Here is a 22,405-nt window from a genome sequence, read left to right on the forward strand (position 1 = left end):
ATTTGTTTGGATGGTTGTTATATTGTCGAAGTTTCATCATATTATATTATATTATATTATATTATATTATATTATATTATATTATATTATATTATATTTATTTGATGAATACAAATTACAATTAATATCATATTAACAATTTAAAAATGATGAATCAACATAAAAAGTAGGGTACGATAGAGAGGATAGAGTCGTAATAAATGATTGATTCCGAAAGACACTCGGTTCAAATAAGCATACATAGCAAAATAGTTTGTAAAAGAATATAAAAAAAAGGGAAAATGGTCTGATATACCCCTTAACTTTGTCATTTGGAACTGATATACCCCTCGTTATAAAAGTGGCTCATATATGCCCTTACCGTTATACAATCGGCTCACATATACCCCTGCCGTTATAAAATGGCTCACATATACCCTTCATTTAACGGAAGTTAAAAAATTAGTTTTAAATTTATATTTATTACTTCAAATTTTTTTTTAAAAATTATTTAGGGGAATATATGATTCTTCTATCAAAGTTCAAGGTATATTTTAATTCTTTTCATACATAAATTATTTTTTGACTTCTTTTATTATAATTATTTGAATCTCTTATTCTTATTTTGTTTTTTCTTTCATTCCTTAGTTTAAAGAATAAAAAATTAAACTATTTTTTTTGTGTATATTGTAATTTAATTTGTACTCGAAGAAAAAATTTGATGATCTACAATAAGTTTTACAAGAATATTAGTGAAACATAAATAAATTTGATTATCAAAATAATAATTATAAATTAGTCATTGAAACAAAAAAAATCAAAAAAAATATGTATGACGAAGATTAAATTTATTCATATGGAATTATAATTTTTAGAAAAAAATAATAAAAATTTAGATTAAAATTATTTTTTTTTTCATTTCCGTTAAAAGGAAAAGAGTATTTGTTTACAAGTAAAGGTATATATGAGTCACTTTCATAACAAGGGGTATATCAGCTTTAAATGACAAAGTTGAGGGATATATCAGACCCTTTTCCCTAAAAAAAAAAATAAAAGTCATAACACAGTATACATAAATCATTGCATAACATTCATGCAAAAAGAAACAATAACCAAAAAAATAATGTGATACGTAAAGCATAAAAAATATTCCTTTTTTTCAAAAAGATTAATTTATTTTCCTTTTTAGTCCGTTTAAATAAGAATTTTATTTTTGTTTTTTTAGTAATATTTTAATTTTAATTTTCCACGTGACATATGTAAGGTCATAAGATTAAAAGATAATAACTTTAATTTAGAATCATAAGATTAAAAAATCTTCTTTATTTTCTTAAGCTTCGTGTCAAGTTAAAAAGTTGAAAAATATGAAGAAAAAAAAAGGAAAAATGCAAAAGTAGCCCTCAACCTATGTCTTAAATTCAGAGATACACTTATACTATACTTAGGTCCTATTATCCCTGAACTTATTTTATAAATAACTTTTCTATCCTTTTTTGACCTATGTGACACTAATTTTAAAAAAAAATCAACATGCGCGAGGCCCCAAAAGATAGTGCCACATAGATCGAAAAGGGGTAGAAAACTATTTATAAAATAAATTCAGAGAATAATAAGACTTTAGTATAGTATAAATGTGTCTTTTGAGATTTCCGACTTAAGTTAAGAGATACTTATGCATTTTAAAAAAAAAAAAAACTAATTTTCACTTATTTAAGTCTTGGAATATACTTTAGCATATTTTTTTTGGTTAAAAACTTGTTTCTAAAACTCACATAAACAATTATATATTATAAGTGAGCCCAAAAAAAAAACAAGAAGAATGAACAAACAATATTCAAACATGAAAAGACAAGGCCATATTTTAACATTCAAATGGAAATTACCTGTATTTGCATATGGTCTAAGTTGATCCTGTCCCCATTATCCAGCAAAAAAATAAACTTTCAAGAACCCCATTTCTTTTATAGAAAAAAGAAAGGTAAAAAGATTTCAATTTTGGGATTTTCAAGAATGTAAATCTTGATTCTGCTGATAAAGTTTTGTTCTTTGATAAGTTTAAGTCAACCCCATTTATTGAATTGATATGTTGAATCTTAATTTGTAGTAGAATTTGATAAATCAAGATTTTTTATTTTTCAGAAGGTAAAGACTCAATTTTGGATTTTTCAAGAATCTGATGAGTATAGCCAAGGGTTGAAGTAGTTGTAAATCTTGATTCTTTAAAGAAGGATTTGTTCTTTGGTAAGTTTAAGATAAACCCCATTAGCTGAATTGATTTGCTGAGGTCAGTTTTTGATGTTTTGATTGTTGTTGTTCGATTTCTGCTGCTTGTACTTCTGTTACTTCTTTTTTCGACTGTTGAGCCGAGGGTCTGAGGAGCATAGAGTTTTAGCAGAATTTTAGTAGTTTCAAGATAACCCCATAAGCTTAATTGATTTGCTGAGGTCAATTTTTGATATCTTGATTGTTGTAGTACGGTTTTTTTTACTATATGTTGTTACTTGTACTTCTGTTACTTTTTTTTTGACTGTTGAGCTGAGAGGGATTTGGTAACTTCAAGATAACCTCATTAGCTGAATTGATTTGCTGAGGTCAATTTTTGATGTCTTGATTGTCGTTGTTCGATTTCTATTACTATCTGTTGTTACTTGTACTTCTGTTACTTCTTTTTTCGACTGTTGAGCTGAGAGTCTGCATGATTTGGTAACTTCAAGATAACCTAATTAGCTGAATTGATTTGCTGAGGTCATTTTTGATTGTCTTGATTGTTGTTGTTTGATTTCTATTACTATCTGTTGTTGTTGCTTGTACTTCTTTTTCTCGACTGTTGAGCCAAGGGTCTGAGGAGCCTATAGAGAGTAAGCAGAATTTTGGTAATTTCAAGATAACCCAATTAGCTGAAATGATTTTCTAAGGTCAATTTTGAAGTCTTCAATTCATTCTTGTAGTTCCATTTCTGGTAGTCTCTGTTGTTTGTACTTCTATTACTTATTTTTCTCGATTGTTGAGCTGAGGGTCTGATGAGCATAAAGTGTAGCAGAATTTGGTAATTCTAAGATAACCCCTTTAGCTGAGTTGATTTGTTGTGCTCAATTTAAAGTCTTAATTCTTGTACTTTCTTTACTTATTTTTCTGGACTGTTGACCCTAGGGTCTATTGGAAATAGGTTCTCCACCTCTATGGTAGGGGTAAATTCTGCTAAACTCTATGCTTCTTAGTCCCCACTTTGTGCGATTACACTGGCTATGTCGTTTTAATTTAGAAGAGGAATTTGACACACCGAGATTTTTTGATTTTTGTCTTTTCAGAAGATGGTTTTCAGAAGAATTCTTGTTTTGATGATGGGATGTCTGGGATGTGCTGATCAGACGACAGAACAAAATGCTAATAATAATATGGAATCCAAGTCATCAGTTGTAGATGAATCTGCTATTACTACTCTTAGAGTCAGACTTAATGATGGGAGGTACCTGGCTTATAGAGAAAGAGGAGTACCTAAGAACAAGTCCAAATACAGCATCATTCTTGTTCATGGATTTGGCAGCTCCAAAGAAATGAACTTTATGGCTTCTGATGTAAACACAAATAACTCTCTCTCTCTATATGTCTCTTTGAATCTTTTTTTTTGTTTTTGACTGTGGTATTTGGATGAGCTTTCACACACCTCAACTAGTTCCATAGGATTAGGTAACTCTGTTCACCAAGATTAGGATAAATGGAAAGAATCACCTAGTGTTTTTGTCTCTGTTGGGAATTGAACTTGAGACCGACCCCGTGACTCTCAACCACTTCATTGGGCACTAGTATACACCCTTGGAAGCCTATCTCTTTGAAACTTGAAATCACTTTTTTTCTGAAAAAGGTTAGTTAAGGATCAAAGTGATTTAGTGCTGACAATTGGGTGAATAATATGAAAAAATAAGCTTAGTGGGGTGATAGGACACTTTACATAGTTTAAGTTTGTAGCTGAGAGTTTTACCCTAGTTTGAGTGTGTTTGTTTGTATGCCGTATCCCAAGAAATTATTCAAGATGTTGGTTGATGCAAAGGGTGTCACCACATCAGTAATGCAATGATCCCATGAATGCTCCGAAGTTTAGCATTCTTGGACGAGAGTAGTAATAGGATGGGTAAGATGCTAAGAGGTCCTTGTTTTGCATCCTTCGCTGACCTCAATTAGTTTGAGATTGAACTGTAGTTAATCGATTCCCTACCCCCTCGAAACAAGGTTGACTGGCTTGATTATTGCATTAGGTCAATTTACTGACATCGAAAGGCCAAACAAATAATCCAAACGAGAAAATCATATCTTCAAAAATCATCATTACAATAAACTCATTGAAGCCACGTGGCCGACCCCCTAAATTTTTCTTATAGATCCGCAATCACGTTAAAGTTTCTGGTGTTGTTTAGCATTTGTAATTCCTTCTTTTGGTTAGGATTTCTAGCAGGAAATCATTTTCCGGTCTGTTTTCAATCGAAGAAATGACATTATTGAATTTGCATAATACTGTTGAGAATGTTCTAATAGTACTTTAGTTCTCAGGAACTCCTGGATGGAATGGAGATATACCTCCTGATATACGACAGAGCTGGATACGGAGAGAGTGATCCAAATCCAAAACGATCCGTTAAAAGTGAAGCATCTGATATCGAAGAGTTAGCTGATCAATTGCAATTAGGATCTAAGTATTATGTTATTGGCGTGTCGTTGGGATGTTACCCTGCTTGGAGCTGCATCAAACGCATTCCTCAAAAGTATAACAAAACTCGCTTCACATGAATTGTAAATTTCTAGCTTTTGTTGTCAATTGACAAATATGCTGCTGCAGGCTTGGAGGAGTGGCATTAATAGTCCCGTTTATCAATTACAAATGGCGCTCGCTACCTGATGATCTCACGAAGGATGATTACCGGAAACAACTCTGCCGACTTATGCTTTTGCTCACATGCTATACTCCGGGGCTATTACATTGGTGGTTCACTCAAAAAATGTTCCCATCAGCTACTGTTCTTGAAGGAAATCCTAAATTTTTTTGTGACAAAGACTTGGCCGTCTTGAAGAATACAGACGGATATCAATTGTTCACTCAGGTAAACTTCATCAGCTATGACCAAACAAAGAAAAGGAAACAATGTACTCACAGAACCAACTTTCTTAACGGAAATTTGGTTACTTATACTTGTTTAAGTTGACTCGGTAGTGATACGAGCAGTTAAGCCTTCCTTGGCCAGTTCCGTGAGCTTTACTGATTTTGATTTCATACTAATGTGTAGTAGTATAAGGACTATTCCGGTTTCTGGTTTGTGACACATTTTATGTCTATTGACAGGACGGGATAAGGAAACGAAGGGTATTTGACTCCCTTCGTCGTGATTTTATTGTGGCGTTTAGCAAGTGGGATTTTGATCCGCTGGAGCTAAGTAACCCATATCCACAAAACGAAAGCTCTGTTCACATATGGCAAGGTTATGAGGACAAGGTTGTGCCCGTTCACTTACAAAGACACGTCTCGCAAACGCTCCCTTGGATTCGGTATCATGAAGTTCCTGATGGTGGCCATTTGCTTGTGTATGATACTGCTGTGTGTGAAGCTGTCTTGAAATCACTTTTGCTTGGAGAAGATCCTCCATTGTACAGGCCTAAATTAGGTGTTTGAGTCTAAGTTGCGCGGACTCTTCACTTTCGTTGCCGCACTCGTGTTGGACTCTCAAAAAACACAGTACTTTTGGAGAATCCGACTCGCACCCATTGACATATTTGAAGAGTCCAAACAACATAGGTTTGAGTATTAGTTCATTCATTGTACCCAAAGATGACCCTTGTAAGTTACTCCACCTGTATCAATTTGTTTGTATTACTTTCTTTTATAGTCTGTATAAAACGTAGTCTCTTTCCTTTTTGGGCGACTCGGTAATTTCAATTTTTTTACATGGCATGTTTAAGGTAACATGATTAAAGGGTATCTTGATACAATTCAACTAGGGGTGGACATGGTATAGTAGACACCGAGTACCGTACTAAACCGAAATTATTGACAATGCAATGACATGGTATTTGCTATGTATGTCTCAAAAAGTTAGGTATTCAGTACGGTATTTGATATTTATGAAAAAAATATTGAAATACCAAATACCATTTCGAAGTGTATAGTTACATATAATATTCATGTATATGTAGCTATGTAATACTAGTAAATATAACTAATTATTTAGATGTTGAAATTTTGACCACTCTATCTTGGCTTAAATGTTCTGTTTGAGTGTTTGATTAATAAGAGAATTGTTTGTACTTCGAATATTTTTACATGTGTAAAGTATTAGTATTACATAATTGAGACATTTCTTGAAAAGCGAAAGTCATTATTCTTTATTATATGTGTATATATATAAGTTGAAGTTGACTACGCTATAGTAACCGACTCACAGTACATGCAAAATACCGAAATTTAACTTCAAAATACCAATCACACTAAATTAATTTGGTATGATAATGGTATAACACTTATAAAAATCGAAATTACCGAACAATGTTATCATGCACATTCCTACATTTAATATATCTTTAATCTAAAATTACAAAATTTCATATTTTTTTTTGACATTATAAATTCTATATCAAATTAAAATCAGCCTAAACAAATTAAAACGGAAGAGGGAATACTAATGAATATGCAAGTTATTCATAGAATAGGAAATGCATATGCTCAAGGAATATGAATGATTTTGTGGGCTATTATAACCTATTTATCAACAGAAGAAATTAAAATTATCCTAATAAAGGATACAAAGTAAATAATTTCATGTTATATATAAAGTCATGACAACACTTTTATATATATACTTATGATATCAATACATTAAGTAATTTTTGAACAAGAAATTTTATATATATATATATATATATATATATATAGAGAGAGAGAGAGAGAGAGAGAGAGAGAGAATTAACTAAGCAAAATTATCAGCATTAATGATACCAATAGAATATATGATACTGATTTAGTGTCAGTTAAGCGAAATTAGTTGAGGATATATAATTTAATTATTAGTGCATATGAATGTTAATAGGTATATATTTGTAATTATTTTACTTTTATGGGGTAATTGCTTAATTTCCCTTAAAATTATCCTATTTGTGCAAATCACCCTTTTTGGATTAGTCTAATTTTAGGCCCAAGCATAGTTTTAGGGAAAATTTCATATATGACAAACTGAATTTATGAAATAACATTATATGTGTATAGTTTACATAATTACATTTTATGGGTATAGTTTAGTTTGTTATCTGGCTTTTAATTTGTATAAAATGTTTTTTTGAAAAAAAATTGTACAAAAATTTACTTTTCCATTAAATAGTAACAGTAGCCCTAAATATGATAACAAACATTTACATAATCTCATGATTTAAGCTAAACATTCAAAATCAAATATTTCTCAAAAAAATTTTTTGTAGCGACAGAAAGACCATACAAACTTGTTTACGGGAAACTAAACTCTTTAATGTATATAAAGTTTATATACGAATGTAATAAATTGTTTAATTTGTACCAAATTGTAAAGTAATTATTATATACATATACAAATAATTGTATGTGTATAAAATAAAAATATGAATATAGTATTTGAATATACACAAATTTCTCAAGCAGTTTTCTATAAAATAACGTAAAATACAAAAAAATTATGATTAAAAACAAATTATTGCACAAATAATTGTACCAATTTTTTAAAAAGTAATTACTTATATACATATACAAAAAATTGTATATGTATAAAAAAAAGTTTATGTACGAATATAAATAAAATGAATATAAAAATATTCAAAAAAATTGTATATGTATAAACAAAGTTATATGCGAATAAATAAAATGAATATCACGTATAAATAAAAATATGATAATTCGATGTACAAACAACTATATTCACAATATTCAAACAAGTAATTCTTACTGAAAGAGATGAATCTTCCATTCTGATTTTGAAGAACTTGTAATTTGATAAGAAAAATAGATTTTTTAAAAAAATATATTTATGAAAAAGTAAGAAATATAATACATATACAATTGTTGATGAAGGAATTTTTTTTAAAAAAATAGATTCATTGGTTGATTTTGGCGATTACCTGCGAAAATTGAGAGCAAAACAAATGGAGAATGTGAAATCTTCCTTCAAATTCAAAATAGAGGGGAGGAGTGATTTAGGAGAAAGATATGTAATTGTAATAGGAGAGACAAAATTAATTTTGTATAAAATTATATATAGAAAATCATAAATAAGTCTTTTACTGTATACAAATAGGTGGTGAGTCCCATTAATTATGGCAAAAAAATGAAACTATAATCTCTGAGAGTAAATAAATTAAGCTATACTCTTATTAATTAATTACTTAATATAGTTTGTCATCTCACATAATTTTTCCATAGTTTTATACAAATTTTACGTTTGAGCTCAATTTATCAAAGAAGATTTAATTTGGATAATCTTACACCATTTTTTTGGGGAAACTTACAAAAATGTCATATATTTATGTAAATTACATTTTATTCCAATATATCCGAGAGGAAATTTTTATAAAAAATTTAAATGGTAGATTTTCTTAGAGATTATGATATCTTAAGTGGTGTATTTATGTACTTTTTCAAAAAAAATAAAAAATCTTTACATTTATAGGCAGGTAGCTATTCACTCACTTAATCCTAACGGTTTGTAGACATCGTCAACATGTACTCAATATATCATATGTATAACTAATGTATATTATGTATACCTAGATTATACACACTATATTGACCTTCTAAAAAATATTCCCCCACTTAATCCTAATTTGCTTGTCATAAAATGTCATCACAACACATTACCCCTTATTTAAAGTGGAATTAGTAATATTTTTCTTCCAAATTATACAAAAATTAAAGTCTGTTAAGCCAAACTTCTAAAACATGTCCCAAAATTGAAGGGATCAATTGGTTCTGGTGTTTTATCTATGATCTAACGAATAAACTATAACACAAGTGTGCTACACATTCTCAATGTATATTTTTAAAAAAAGCATAACTCAATTTTGTAAATATTTTTTTGAGCTTGAAAAATCAATAAAAGTTTAATAATCAAATAGAGTTAATAATACATTTTTAAAATTAAATCTTGAACCTAACTTAATCATAAAAGCTATATCAAGATGTAAGGATTATTCAAATTATATCAAACAGACCTCTTAAAGGGCATCGATGCATAACACTTCATACACATCTCACCACCCATAACATTTTATAAAAGAAAATTTTCCTTTTTATGCGTTTGTTGCTTTGATATCACCATTTTAATATATTATAAACTTGTTTGAAGCACGATCTTTTTATTTTGATAAACAAAAAGATATATTGTAATTTAATAAGCATCAGTACAAGTAAATGGCCGAGTATGGCTAGTCACGTCCGGGAAAGAAATTGGGATTACATTATACACATTAATACCTTCTATAGTAGAAGACGACATCAACCTTTTTAGCTTAACATAAAGAGTTCTTATTTTATCTGCTTCTATTATACTAGAGGCAATCAATTGAGAAATTGTCCATATAAAAGTCACAAATAACCATCACAAATATATATATATATATATTTCTAACAATATAAGTCAACTAAGAGTGTGTAGGAGACAAGATCCATTGATCCAATCTAGCCATAATTAAATAATAAAATGGAAGCTACGCATAAATCTTGCCAATCCGTTAAGGAAGCTACAAGGTTCACTCTCTTAGAATTTGACCTATAATATTTAATCTTACTCTAATATCTATGCACATATATATTTACATAATATGATTATTTGTAGGGTAATTTTAAAATAATTTATGTTATGAACGAAGTTCATCCCAACGTGGATATCAACATCATACAAGTAGTTATTAGATCGACAAGAGTTATTGGACTGAGAACAAGCAATATGGCTAGGTTAATTTGGAATTCGGATTGAGTAGTGGGCATGTAAACAGTTCCATAAAAAAGGATAGTGGTATGTAATTTAGGGATTATGCAAATTATCGAGAGCAAAATGTCTAGTCCTCTCATCCCCTTTCTTTGAATCTATACTTCTCATCTCCCTTCTAATTATCTTTTATACAATACTTTTCTTTGTCAGTTTCATTTTCCGTTATAACTTCGAACTTAGTGATTATAATATTTGAATGTTTCTATTGTGAAATCGGATTTGTTACAATTTATGATATGCCTTAATTGGTAACTTTATGATAACATATGTAGCGCTCTTTTTTTTAATTTTTATAATCGGTCTCAAAAATATATATTTCTATATTTGATAATTCTTCTACCCAATGTTACCTCTTCAGTATTGACTTGATATACATCCTAAGGTGCGATAAATAAAATAATAATTTTTGAATATTAATTTTTAAATATGATAAATTTAATATTTTGATAAACGTATTCATAAAATTTAATATAAGTTAACAATAAAGATAAATTAAAAATTAAGTTATAATTTTATTTTGTTTTTCAAACTGGACAAGTAAAAGTTCACATCTATATTTAATATAGTAAAGTGTGAACAAGTAAAAGATAGAAAAAGTAACAATTTAACTTTAAATAACTTACTTCAGAAACAGAAGTTTTTAAAGAAGTTCTTTCATTCTTTTATAACAAGAAAAACTCGCAATCACTATCCTTTGTGTGTATACAGAATAAAACACTCACTTTTATATAATAACTCGCAAATCACACGAAAAAAAAATTTCCTTTCTTTCCTTGAACTACCTACACATATAGAATAAACAATCTTTATATATAACTTAGATCCAATATTGTCCATCTAATAAAACCTCAATACTTGCTACAAATTTCTGCATCATTCTTTTTTACCAATAGACAAAAGTTTATAAAATTGCCCACCACTTCTTGAGATCTATGCATGCATTAATTGCTTCTTTTAATAAAACCTTAGCCTCTCATTATATATATACCACTAGTACATATATCATGAACTCAAGTCTTAAATAACCTTAAAAGTAAGAAAGAAAAAAGTTCAATTATTAGAGATGACAAATATTAGGGAATTGAGTTTAACCATTTTGTTGATTAGTGTTGTTTTAGCTTCTACCCTCCTACATGGAGCTTTTGGAAGTATTGACCCCTTTCAGGTAATTTAAGTTTTATATAATTTAAATTATAAGTATGTTATTTTTTTTATTTTAATTTATTTATCTTAATTTAAATTGTAATGAAAGTTTAGGAAAATTAATCTTTTTTAAAAAAGTTTTGTGATATTAAATTTGCAATGCGTGAACTGTATTAAAAAAATCTTTGAATCTTGTAATCTTAATAGAAAGGGCTACGAGGAGTTACTCCTAAATATTGTCTTCATTCATCGGGGTGTACACCAATTCAATACATATGCACCACGTGTTTAAATTTACAGTTCAGGTTATCCAATCTTTATTAATTAACATGTATTTTACTTCATTAAATCACATAATAAAAGATTTTGGTGTAAACATCCGATGCGGATAAATTTTTTCTGTCTCGATTCCTAAATAAGTTAGTTTTTAACTTTTGCATTTTTTTCAAAATAAAGTGATGTTTTTATCATCAAAAAGACAATAATATTGTTCATTCAATTTTACCTTATTAAATAAATAAAGTTTTACATAATCAAGAAACTAAAACTATATTTTTTTCAAGGTATTTATAAAGAGAAAATTAATAAAAAAATAATTTTTTATTTTCCAGGCAAAAGTATATTTTCAAGGGGTATACACAAGCTAAAAACACCATTTACTTAAAAACAAACGAAGCGTAAAAAGTAACAATATTTTTTTAAAAAATAGATTGAAAATAACATTGTTTACAATTTTCATGAATTTTATATATATTCCACGTTAGAAATAATGAATTCAGATGAATCTGACTCTGTGTCTATGCCCCTTATTGCAGGCAGCTTTAGTTCATTGCAATGCTGGCCCTATTGAAAAACAAAATTGTTGCAAAGCACTAAGTGTTGCTGTAAACAATAAGAAATTTTGCTGGTCTTCTTTGTTTGGACAGATTTTTATTGCTGATCTTATTAATTGTCGTGTTATTCCAAAGTGCTAAAGTAAGTTAATTATATTACACTATATGTACTATATTGTTTAAGGAAACAAAAAAGATTTTTCATACATATTAAGAGGACCGGTCTAACTCGAGATATAATAGGGTTGGACTAAGATTTTTGGAGCTCATTTAAGAAAAAAGACCTTTTAGTCCGGCCTGAATAAGTCTGATGATTTGTGGGGTTTGAGAAATATTGGTAGGGCTGACATGTGAGTCCAGTAAAATTAATTAAAAAATATAATATAATTATTAAAATATAAAAATAAAGAGAGTACAAACTCAACAATGAGGTTAATATTTATATTTTTACTTGAAAAATTTTTAATAAATATTATAAAGAAAATTTTATTTGTGAATTTGATTAACAAGTAGTAATATTAACATCACGTAGTATTGTTTTGTCGAAATTTATGATAATATTTTTAAATTATTATTTAATTTAATAATTATAAAAAAAATATAGTTTTTTAAAAAATAGACTAGCCCGGCAAACCTGTAGCCCACGTACTTGTGGATTGGGCCGATCGTTTTCTGGCCCATACAAAAAAAGGGCTAGCTCGACTTGACCCATAAAATGTCAAAGCCTGTATGAACTAGCTCAGATGGGATAAGTTAGACCATATTGATAGCTCTAATTAAAAATAGTCTTAAATGTGTTATTCTGAATAAATATTCATACATATTAAGTCTTATTTCGATTTTATTTTATGTGCAGGTACTTGCCTAACAACAAAAGAATGTCAAACAAGAAATCAATTAGCTGGTGTTTTGACATTGATTTTCTACTATGTCTAAAGAGGAAAAAAAAAAAAGAACGAAAAGTTGAGTGTTATAGTTCTCTATAATATTACCTCAATATTGAGTACTTAATTAGTTTGTGCAACTTTATAATGAATAAATGTGTGTTGTTACCAATTACATGGCGTAATTTGTCTTAAATAATATATTTTAATATTTTTTTTTTTACCTCTCCCTGGAACTTAGCTTTCACTTTTTTGCTCCCTTGATGATTTAAGCGTACAATCTTAAGATTAGAATCGAGAATTGATCAGGATACTTACTATCCGAATAGTTCTCTTAATAAAGACAATTTATTATTTAATCCTTATATATAAAAGTGAGTATGATTACTAGAACATATATGTCCTCAGTTCAAAGAAAGTTAAAATTATTTCAATAAATATTTTTAAAAAATTTAATTCTAAGTCAAACTTTGGTAAATTGGGGTTATAAGTAATGATCCTCATAGACACTTCATAATTTTGTGTTTTGTCTTAATTAATTTCTTTTCGTAGCTTAAATGTGGTATTTGTGATCTTTGGAAATGGGTGATATAATTCTAAGGTAGTTGGATATGTTTTAAAAGAGGTTTTCGACTTGAAAAGCTAATGAGTTTGATTAAAATCGAAATTTGAGTAAGAAGAGCTCAAATAAAGTTTCGATAATTTCGTTAGGTCCAAAATGTGATTTTTGATTGGGATGGATGTGGATAGATCTCGTGGGGCTCGAGTGTGATTCGGGCCCTTGGATCAGTTTCTAGTTAAGTAAAAAGAATAAGTTTGACCACGGTCAACTTTTGATCAAATCGACATTATATTTGTGATTTAATGATTTCAACAAATTCATAATGCGTTTTATAAACAATACAGGAGACACACATATTGTCAAAGATCACCAAGTTTACCTAGGTTTTATACCCATAAAAGTCACCATATAAGAACGAAAAAGTTTATTAACAATCATAGAAACACCAACACGAGTAGAAACATGAACAAGAACATCAAGCGAATCATAAATTATATACAGACCCATCACAAAATAAATAGACACATAAGAGAAAATGGAACCTAGGTCGAATAAATTATGAAGTTGGGGTAGGTGCAACCATCTTATGAAGTGGTGCCTCCAACTCATCCAGAAGCTAATTTGGATCACTAGATACCAATTGTAATCAAGTAATAACACGAAGAAAGAAAAAGAAATGAGTTTTCCTATTGCCTTTTAGCCTCTCGAAGAGCTGTACAAACATATTTGTACCATTCGAATCTACTAGACATGTTTTTATACAATGAAATTGACGAATCTAAGACTCTAATATCAATCTTGTCACAATCCAAACCCCCTGTGATTAGTCATTATTTATAAGCTTTTAAGCAATAAATGAGAGGTTCAACATGCTTTGTGTTCTATGTACAATGATTTCAATACAATTGTGTAACCTATGTATCATATTAGTCTCATCTATCACTTATTTAATCACTCATATGTACACACTCGCTAAAGTAGGATCAACTACCGCTAAAGTACACACCTCTCGGATACGTCTCTACCGCTGAGTCGAAGCAACTCTGCGCTATTTTTGCAGATATCGCGAAATAACTGAGTTAACTCTGGTGGAGCGCTCGGCCTAACAAATACCCTTATTCCACAAGTAGGATAGAAGTGACCCGACTTGACGGTATCAGAGGATATGATGGGTTGTCCTTTCCCAACAAGAAAATGGATGTGCGTCTAACGCGCAGCAGCTTTCGCTCTAGCTCAGTCCGTTGCTTGTTCGATCTGAAGGAATCAAAATTCCTACTTATTACTTATTATCGCTCAGACAACTATTTTATTACTGATCAAGTAGCGTTTCGTGAATAATAATATAAAAATATGTAATTTACCACACTAAGTCCAGAATAAACATTCTAAGCCCAATCACAAGCCCTTAAGAAATAAATGAAAGAGTTCGGTAAACTCAGGTTGAAGCCCCTTCTAGTGAGCAACCGAGACAACCAAGAACCTGGTACAGGAAGCCTACCCTCAATAGGTATAATGAATATAACAAGTACATATTACAAACAGAAGCTTCAATAATTCATATTTGATTTATAAAAGCATTATCAACCCAAATTAATCACAAACTACGTCTAAAGACCAATCAATATGATTTATAGATTCACAACACACACGAGAATAATCAAAGTATAAAACTCTAGATAAAATATAACCAACCTCAACTAAACACTTGGACAATCAAGATATTTCATGTGAGCCTTTCTTTCCTCAAAGTCACAAAATGCTCAAAATCTAAAACTAATAAATAGAATAATATTTCATCATTTTTTTTTTATCAAAATAACCTTGACCATTCAAAACTCACTTAATTCTATCCTCTATCAAGGTATAAGTCATTAGTGGAGGGTTATATCATCATACAATAGTTTTTCCATCATAATAGTAGCCTAACAAATAGAGTTTCTACTTCATTTGCCCCTCTAAGGGAATTTTTTATGCCTAAGGAATCATTTTAGGAAAATTATGCGGTTAATCAAAACTTATACTACTTAATTACTCATAATTGCTGCAGTTTGTTATAATTACCACTCACGACTAACATTATACATTAATTATGTTGGTTGACTTCTTTGTATAATTAGTCATATTTGTATATATATAATTCACCAGAATATACAAATACATATGTATGATATACAATTATCTAATCAATATACATATACAATTCACCCCTCTCCCACTATCTGCCTTCTCTTGCTCGCCTATCTCTTCTCTCCATTCTCTCCCAATCTCGCTTGCTTTTTTTTATACAAATGCATGTGTATAATATACAATTATCTAACCAATATACATATACAATTTACCTCTCTCTCACTCTTTACCCTATCTCGCTCGCCTTTCTCCCATTCACGATCGCCTCTCTCATCCCTCTCCCAATCTCGCCCGCCTCTCTCCTCTCTCTTCCAATCTCGCTTGCTAAATATACAAATACATATGTAATATACAATTATCTAATCAATATACATATACATTTCACCTCTCTCCCACATTTTGCCCTCTCTCTAGCCTCTCGCCTCTCTCTCCCAGTCTCGCTCACCTCTCTCCTCCCTATAACATGTAGCTATGAATTGTAATTATCAGACTATAGCTATAAAGAGTAATTAGGCTAACTTTAGTGGCTATATGTGAAAGTTCCCCATCATTTTATGGTGTTCCAGGTCCCACAACATCATGAACAATAACTAGATTATCAATTTCATGCTAAGAATTATAAATTAACAACTTAAAATCAATGTAACCTCTAATCAGATCAATCTAATGCTTCCTCAAAAAAATCTAGGGTTGTAATCCATAATCTCTCCATTAAGAATATCCCTTTAAATTTGAGGATGATATCGAATTACTAGATGAAATGGTTGACAAAAAAGACTTACCTCAAAAATGAAAATAGCCTTAGACCTAGAAAAATTACCTATTTTGAGTTATCTGGTTCGAATATTTTAAGTTATGACGAAGGACTTGGATAAAATTAACTTAAAACGTACATTCTGTCTCGTATCTTCTGCTACAACGATAATTACTTTTGCTACAGAGGACTCATTGTGTTGATCCTTGACACTTGAATCTATTCTCTCTATGGCGAACTAAAACTTGTTATGATGGTCTCATTGTAGAGAAATACCCAATTAATGCAATAAAAGCCCCTAACAAAAGTAGCTCGGGGGAGATAATGGAAACCCCATTCCAGAACATGTATTTTTCATTATAATAAACAAAACAACATAAAATGAATGTGTCAAGAACCAAAAATACTTGTTTTGAACTCTCTACTCAGACTATGAGTCTCATATAGAGGTCTAAATCACTATGTTACTGTCATGACGCAAACTATTTAGACGTGATCTGGCGAATAGGATCCTAAAAGATTCTAAACAAGGCACTTCGTGTTAGGTAGTGGAGCCTGATTAATTTTAGGTTTTCCTATTTATTCTCTATTTTAGGCTTTCCTATTTATTCTCTATTTTAGGTTTTCCTATTTATTATCTGTAACCAAAAATACTCTGATTTATTAATATAAATATACCTCACCGTCGTGGAAGTTTACTCACAGGGTTTTACCACGAAACATTGGGTTTTCTCTTTCTCTCTCTAGATCTCTCATCTCTTTCTCTTGAAAGTTCTTGTGTTCTTCATTCATCTAGTGTGTGTACGTGAATTCGATCCTAACAACTGGTATCAGAGCTAAGGAGATTCAACACGATCACAGAAGATGGATAGTTCGAAGCTTGGAATCGAGAAGTTTGATGGATCCGATTCTAGTTTCTGGAAGATGCAGATCGAAGATTATCTGTACCAGAAAGATCTTCACGAACCGTTGACCGGGGTGAAGCCGGAATCCATGACGGAGGAGAAGTGGAAACTCAAGGATCGCCAGGCTCTAGGGTTGATCCGGTTGACTTTGTCAAGAAACGTGGCGTTCAACATCGTGAAGGAGAAGACTACGTCCGGTCTGTTGAAGGCACTGTCAAACATGTATGAAAAACCATCGGCGATGAACAAGGTATATTTGATGCGTAGATTGTTCAATTTACAGATGTCTGAGAATGGATCCGTTTCTGATCATATAAACGAGTTCAATATGATTGTGAGTCAACTCAATTCTGTGGATATTAATTTCGAAGATGAAATTAAGGCGTTGATTTTGGTGTCATCTCTGCCCGAGTCTTGGGATACTGTTGTTGCTGCGATTAGCAGTTCCCGTGGATCTGAGAAACTGAAGTTTGATGAAATCCGTGATGTTGTTCTTAGCGAAAGTATTCGCAAACGAGAAGTGGGAGATTCATCGGGCAGTGCTCTCAGCGTTGATCGAAGGGGGATAAGTAAGACGAAAGGCCAAAATCAACATGGTCGATCAAAATCAAAGAATCGAGGAAAATCCCTGAACAGATCAAACGTGACTTGTTGGAACTATGGAGAAAAAGGGCACTTTCGGACGAACTGTACAAAGCCAAAGAAGAAACAGAATCAGAAATTTGGAGATGACAATGATTCTGTAAATTCAGCAGAGGACATTGGGGATGCTCTAATCCTTAGTGTGAACAGCCCGGTTGAATCATGGATTTTGGATTCTGGTGCATCTTTCCATTCGTCTCCAAGCAAGGAGTTGTTCCAAAATTTCAAATCTGGAAATTTTGGAAAAGTATATCTTGCTGACAATAAAGCCTTAGAGATTGAAGGAAAGGGGGATGTTTGCATAAAGACCACCTCGGGAAACCAGTGGACATTGGAGGATGTCAGATATATTCCTGGGATCAAGAAAAATCTGATCTCTGTTGGTCAGTTGGATAGCACGGGATATGCAGCAGAGTTTGGGAAAGGTTCGTGGAAGATCGTGAAAGGTGCTATGGTAGTAGCTCGTGGCACCAAATCTGGAACCTTGTACACCACTGCAGGGTGTATAAACATGGCCGCTGTTGCTGAAGGTGCTTCCGGTTCATGTCTGTGGCACAACAGACTTGGACACATGAGTACTAAAGGAATGAAGATGCTGGTTGCAAAAGGAGCATTAGAGGGTCTGAAGTCTGTTGATATGGGTCTTTGCGAGAGCTGTGTTATGGGCAAACAGAAAAGAGTAAGCTTCACAAAGACTCCTAGAGAGCCAAAGAAAGTGCGGTTGGAAATGGTCCATACAGATGTTTGGGGACCATCTCCAGTATCATCACTTGGAGGATCCAGATTCTATGTTACCTTCATTGATGATTTCAACAGGAAGGTATGGGTTTACTTCTTGAAGCATAAGTCAGATGTGTTTGCAACTTTCAAGAAGTGGAAAGCTGAAGTTGAGAATCAGACCGGTTTGAAAGTCAAATGCCTAAGGTCTGACAATGGAGGAGAGTATGACAAATCAGAGTTCAAGGCATTCTGTGCAGCTGAGGGAATCAGATTGATGAGAACAGTTCCTGGTAAGGCAAGGCAGAATGGAATTGTTGAGAGGATGAACAGAACATTGAATGAGCGTGCAAGGAGTATGAGGATACACTGTGGGCTGCCCAAAACACTTTGGGCGGATGCTGTGAGCACAGCTGCATACTTGATCAATAGGGGACCATCAGTTCCTTTAGGGTTCAAGATTCCAGAGGAGGTGTGGACAGGAAAAGAACTCAAGTACTCACACTTGAGGACTTTTGGTTGCACTGCTTATGTTCATGTTGATCCAGAAAAGAGAGACAAGCTTGATGCCAAGGCTGTGAAGTGTTACTTCATAGGCTATGGTTCTGATTTGTTTGGTTACAGGTTTTGGGATGACAAGAACAGAAAGATCCTGAGACATTGTGACGTGACATTTGATGAGTCTGTCCTGTACAAGGACAGAGAGCAGAAGGTTCTAGAGATTACAAAGCAAGTGGGAGTTGAGGTTGAGTTGGAGAAGAGTAACCCCAGAGATGTCGAAGCAGATACTCAACCAACTCCTACTGAAGAATCTGAAGTGGAGCAAGTTACACCTGAGCAGGTGTTAAGGAGATCATCCAGATCCATCAGGGCACCAGATAGGTATTCACCTTCATTACACTATCTATTGCTGACTGATGAGGGGGAACCAGAGTCTTTTGATGAGGCCCTACAGGTGGAGGATTCGATCAAGTGGGAGCAAGCCATGGATGATGAGATGAGGTCACTTGAGAAGAACGACACATGGGTGTTGACTGAGTTACCTGCAGGGAAGAGAGCTTTGCTGAACAAGTGGGTGTTCAGAATCAAGACTGAACCAGATGGCAAAAGAAGGTTCAAGGCTCGTTTAGTGGTTAAAGGATATTCACAAAGGAAAGGTATTGATTATGCTTAAATATTCTCTCCTGTTGTGAAGTTAACCTCTATTCGAATTCTGTTGAGTATTGTTGCATCGGAGAATTTGCATCTAGAGCAAATGGATGTAAAAACAGCATTTTTACATGGAGATCTGGACAAAGAGATCTATATGCAGCAACCGGAAGGATTTGTGGTTCCAGGCAAGGAACACATGGTGTGCAAGCTCACCAGGAGCTTGTATGGACTAAAGCAAGCACCAAGGCAGTGGTACAAGAAGTTTGACTCCTTCATGACCAAGAGTGGATTCTGCAAAGCTGAAAAGGATCCTTGTTGTTACTTCAAGAAATACACTGATTCATATGTCTTTCTACTCTTGTATGTGGATGATATGTTGATTGCAGGATCTAGTATGAGGGAGATTAACAATCTGAAGACAAGGTTGTCTGCAGCGTTTGAGATGAAAGATTTGGGTCCAGCAAAGCAGATTTTGGGGATGAAGATTTCTCGGGATAGATCTGTTGGCACTTTAAATCTATCTCAGGAGTTGTACATTGAGAAGGTGCTGAGCAGATTCAGGGTTAATGATGCTAAACCCAGGACTACTCCATTGGCAAATCACTTTAAATTGTCAAAGGAGCAGTCACCCAAGACTGCCGAGGAGCGTGATCATATGTCACTTGTTCCATATGCTTCAGCAGTTGGGAGTTTGATGTATGCTATGGTCTGCACTAGACCTGATATAGCACATGCAGTGGGAGTTGTTAGCAGGTACATGGCGAACCCTGGGATAGAGCATTGGGAAGCTGTGAAGTGGCTTCTGAGATATCTGAGAAGTACATCTAGTACTTCACTTTGTTTTGGCAAAGGCAAGGTGACTCTACAGGGTTTTGTGGATGCTGATCTTGGTGGGGATGTTGACTCGAGCAAGAGTACATCCGGTTACATTTACACCATAGATGGAACAGCAGTGAGTTGGATGTCCAGGCTTCAGAAGTGTGTTTCTCTTTCATCTACTGAGGCTGAGTATGTGGCAATAGCTGAAGTTGGGAAAGAGATGATATGGCTGGCAGATTATCTCGAGGAATTGGGCAAGAAGCAGAGCGAGAAGATTCTTTACTCAGATATCCAGAGTGCCATACAGTTGGTAAAAAATCCAGTCTATCATTCGAAGACAAAGCACATCAAAAGGCGATACCATTTCACTCGCAGGGCAGCGCAGGATGGTGATATGTGCTTGGAGAAGATAGAGGGTGCAAAGAACCCGACAGACATGTTGACGAANAAGACATGTTGACGAAACATGTTGATGTTGGGAAACTGGGGGTTATGTAAAACCTCGGTTGGTCTTCTGTAGTTGTTGCTACAGATGTTGATGATGAAGAGTTTTTTTTGAGGATGTGTTTTTTGGATGATTGAGTCAGTCTCCAAGTGGGAGAATTGTTAGGTTGTGGAGCCTAATTAATATATATAACTGTTTATTCTTTATTTATTCTCTGTAACCAAAAATACTCTGATTTATTAATATAAATATACCTCACCGCCGTGGAAGTTTACTCACGGGATGTTACCACGAAATATTGGGTTTTCTCTTTCTCTCTCTAGATCTCTCATCTCTTTCTCTTGAAAGTTCTTGTGTTCTTCATTCATCTAATGTGTGTACGTGAATTCGATCCTAACACTTAGCATAAGCATAACACCAAGATGGACAAGATAAAGAAATAAAGAGGTAAATCTCGATATAAGTCTCTATACTTCAAAATTAGAGTACAACAATCTCATATGAGAAAATATACTAAGTCTAGCATCAAGCCTTTATTGTGACTAGAACAAACCTTTAGCTCACAAAAGAAGTCTAAAATTAAAATGACATGAAAGCTATTATTTGTAGTTTTGATGATGTAACAAACTCAGGGACCTTGTGAAGGTACCAGGTTTTCAACATGAACAGCTCGTTGACTGCCAGTTGGAGAGGTACAGAAAGTTGGTGCACATTTCCCAACTGCGTCAGAAAAGTCAGACCTTTCCAACCAATGACATAAGTTTAAGGAAAGGGACTTGTCTATATAATGTCACTTTTCTTAACATTGTTCTTTAGTTTTTGCAACTTGAAAAAGTACACTCAAGAACTCTTGCAAAGGCTATAGAAAATTAAAGTGAAGAATTATTCAAGAACAACCAAAAACCCAGGCGTATAGTGTGTAGTTGTTTGAGAATATATTCTTTTGGTCTTACATTGTAAACTGATCCTAAATCTATAAAGGAATCATTGTGGTGGGTGTAAAAATTCTAAGTTGTCTAGAGTGATAGCTTAGTGGGTAATAACTTCTACTTAGGCTCATCGAGCAATAGAGTTATTGCTTGTTGGTGAGATTAAAAACTTTTTCTCACATTTGTGTAACTGGTTTTACTTTTGCTTGTGAAGATTAGTGAAACAGTTGTAAAAATCCTGTGAGACAGGTCGTGGTTTTACTCCCTTGAGCAAAGAGGTTTCCACGTAAAATTTTTGTGTTGTTAAACTGCATTTACTTTCTGTTATATTCTTGTTTGTGTGTCAAGGGACCTGGTCCATTGACTGATAGTGGATACATAGATTCTAACAAAAACAATAAAAAATAGGTCCTTGAATCATGAGAACTCACTAATCTGCTAGAAATGCTGAATCAATACGATCTAGCTACGGCTAAATGAAGAAACGCCAGACGCTATATTATGAAACAATATATATATATA

At 32.6% G+C, this 22,405-nt stretch overlaps 1 protein-coding gene and 1 long non-coding RNA gene across 5 annotated transcripts; both read left to right on the forward strand.

Moving 5' to 3' along the window:
* The first annotated feature begins 1,783 nt into the window (after positions 1 to 1,783).
* On the forward strand, positions 1,784 to 5,929 carry LOC107017723. Of its 4 annotated transcripts, none has more exons than XM_015218136.2 (6): positions 1,784 to 1,991; positions 2,119 to 2,220; positions 3,288 to 3,554; positions 4,525 to 4,736; positions 4,811 to 5,072; positions 5,312 to 5,929. In XM_015218136.2, exons 3-6 carry the CDS (start codon positions 3,291 to 3,293, stop codon positions 5,636 to 5,638), a joined length of 1,065 nt encoding a protein of 354 aa, XP_015073622.1. In that variant the 5' UTR covers positions 1,784 to 1,991; positions 2,119 to 2,220; positions 3,288 to 3,290; the 3' UTR covers positions 5,639 to 5,929. The 4 variants fall into 4 exon arrangements, with proteins under 4 accessions (XP_015073622.1, XP_015073549.1, XP_015073686.1 ...); XM_015218063.2 differs by having other exon boundaries at positions 1,784 to 1,957; XM_015218200.2 differs by lacking the exon at positions 2,119 to 2,220 and having other exon boundaries at positions 1,784 to 1,957.
* Positions 5,930 to 10,983: 5,054 nt separating this feature from the next.
* LOC107031196 lies at positions 10,984 to 13,006 on the forward strand. The gene is made up of 3 exons (XR_001458191.1): positions 10,984 to 11,136; positions 11,930 to 12,089; positions 12,804 to 13,006. It is a non-coding gene; the product is annotated as an uncharacterized LOC107031196 (long non-coding RNA).
* The last annotated feature ends 9,399 nt before the right edge of the window (positions 13,007 to 22,405 follow it).

This window comes from Solanum pennellii, chromosome 1 (assembly GCF_001406875.1).
Source record: "Solanum pennellii chromosome 1, SPENNV200".
Lineage (NCBI taxonomy): Eukaryota > Viridiplantae > Streptophyta > Magnoliopsida > Solanales > Solanaceae > Solanum > Solanum pennellii.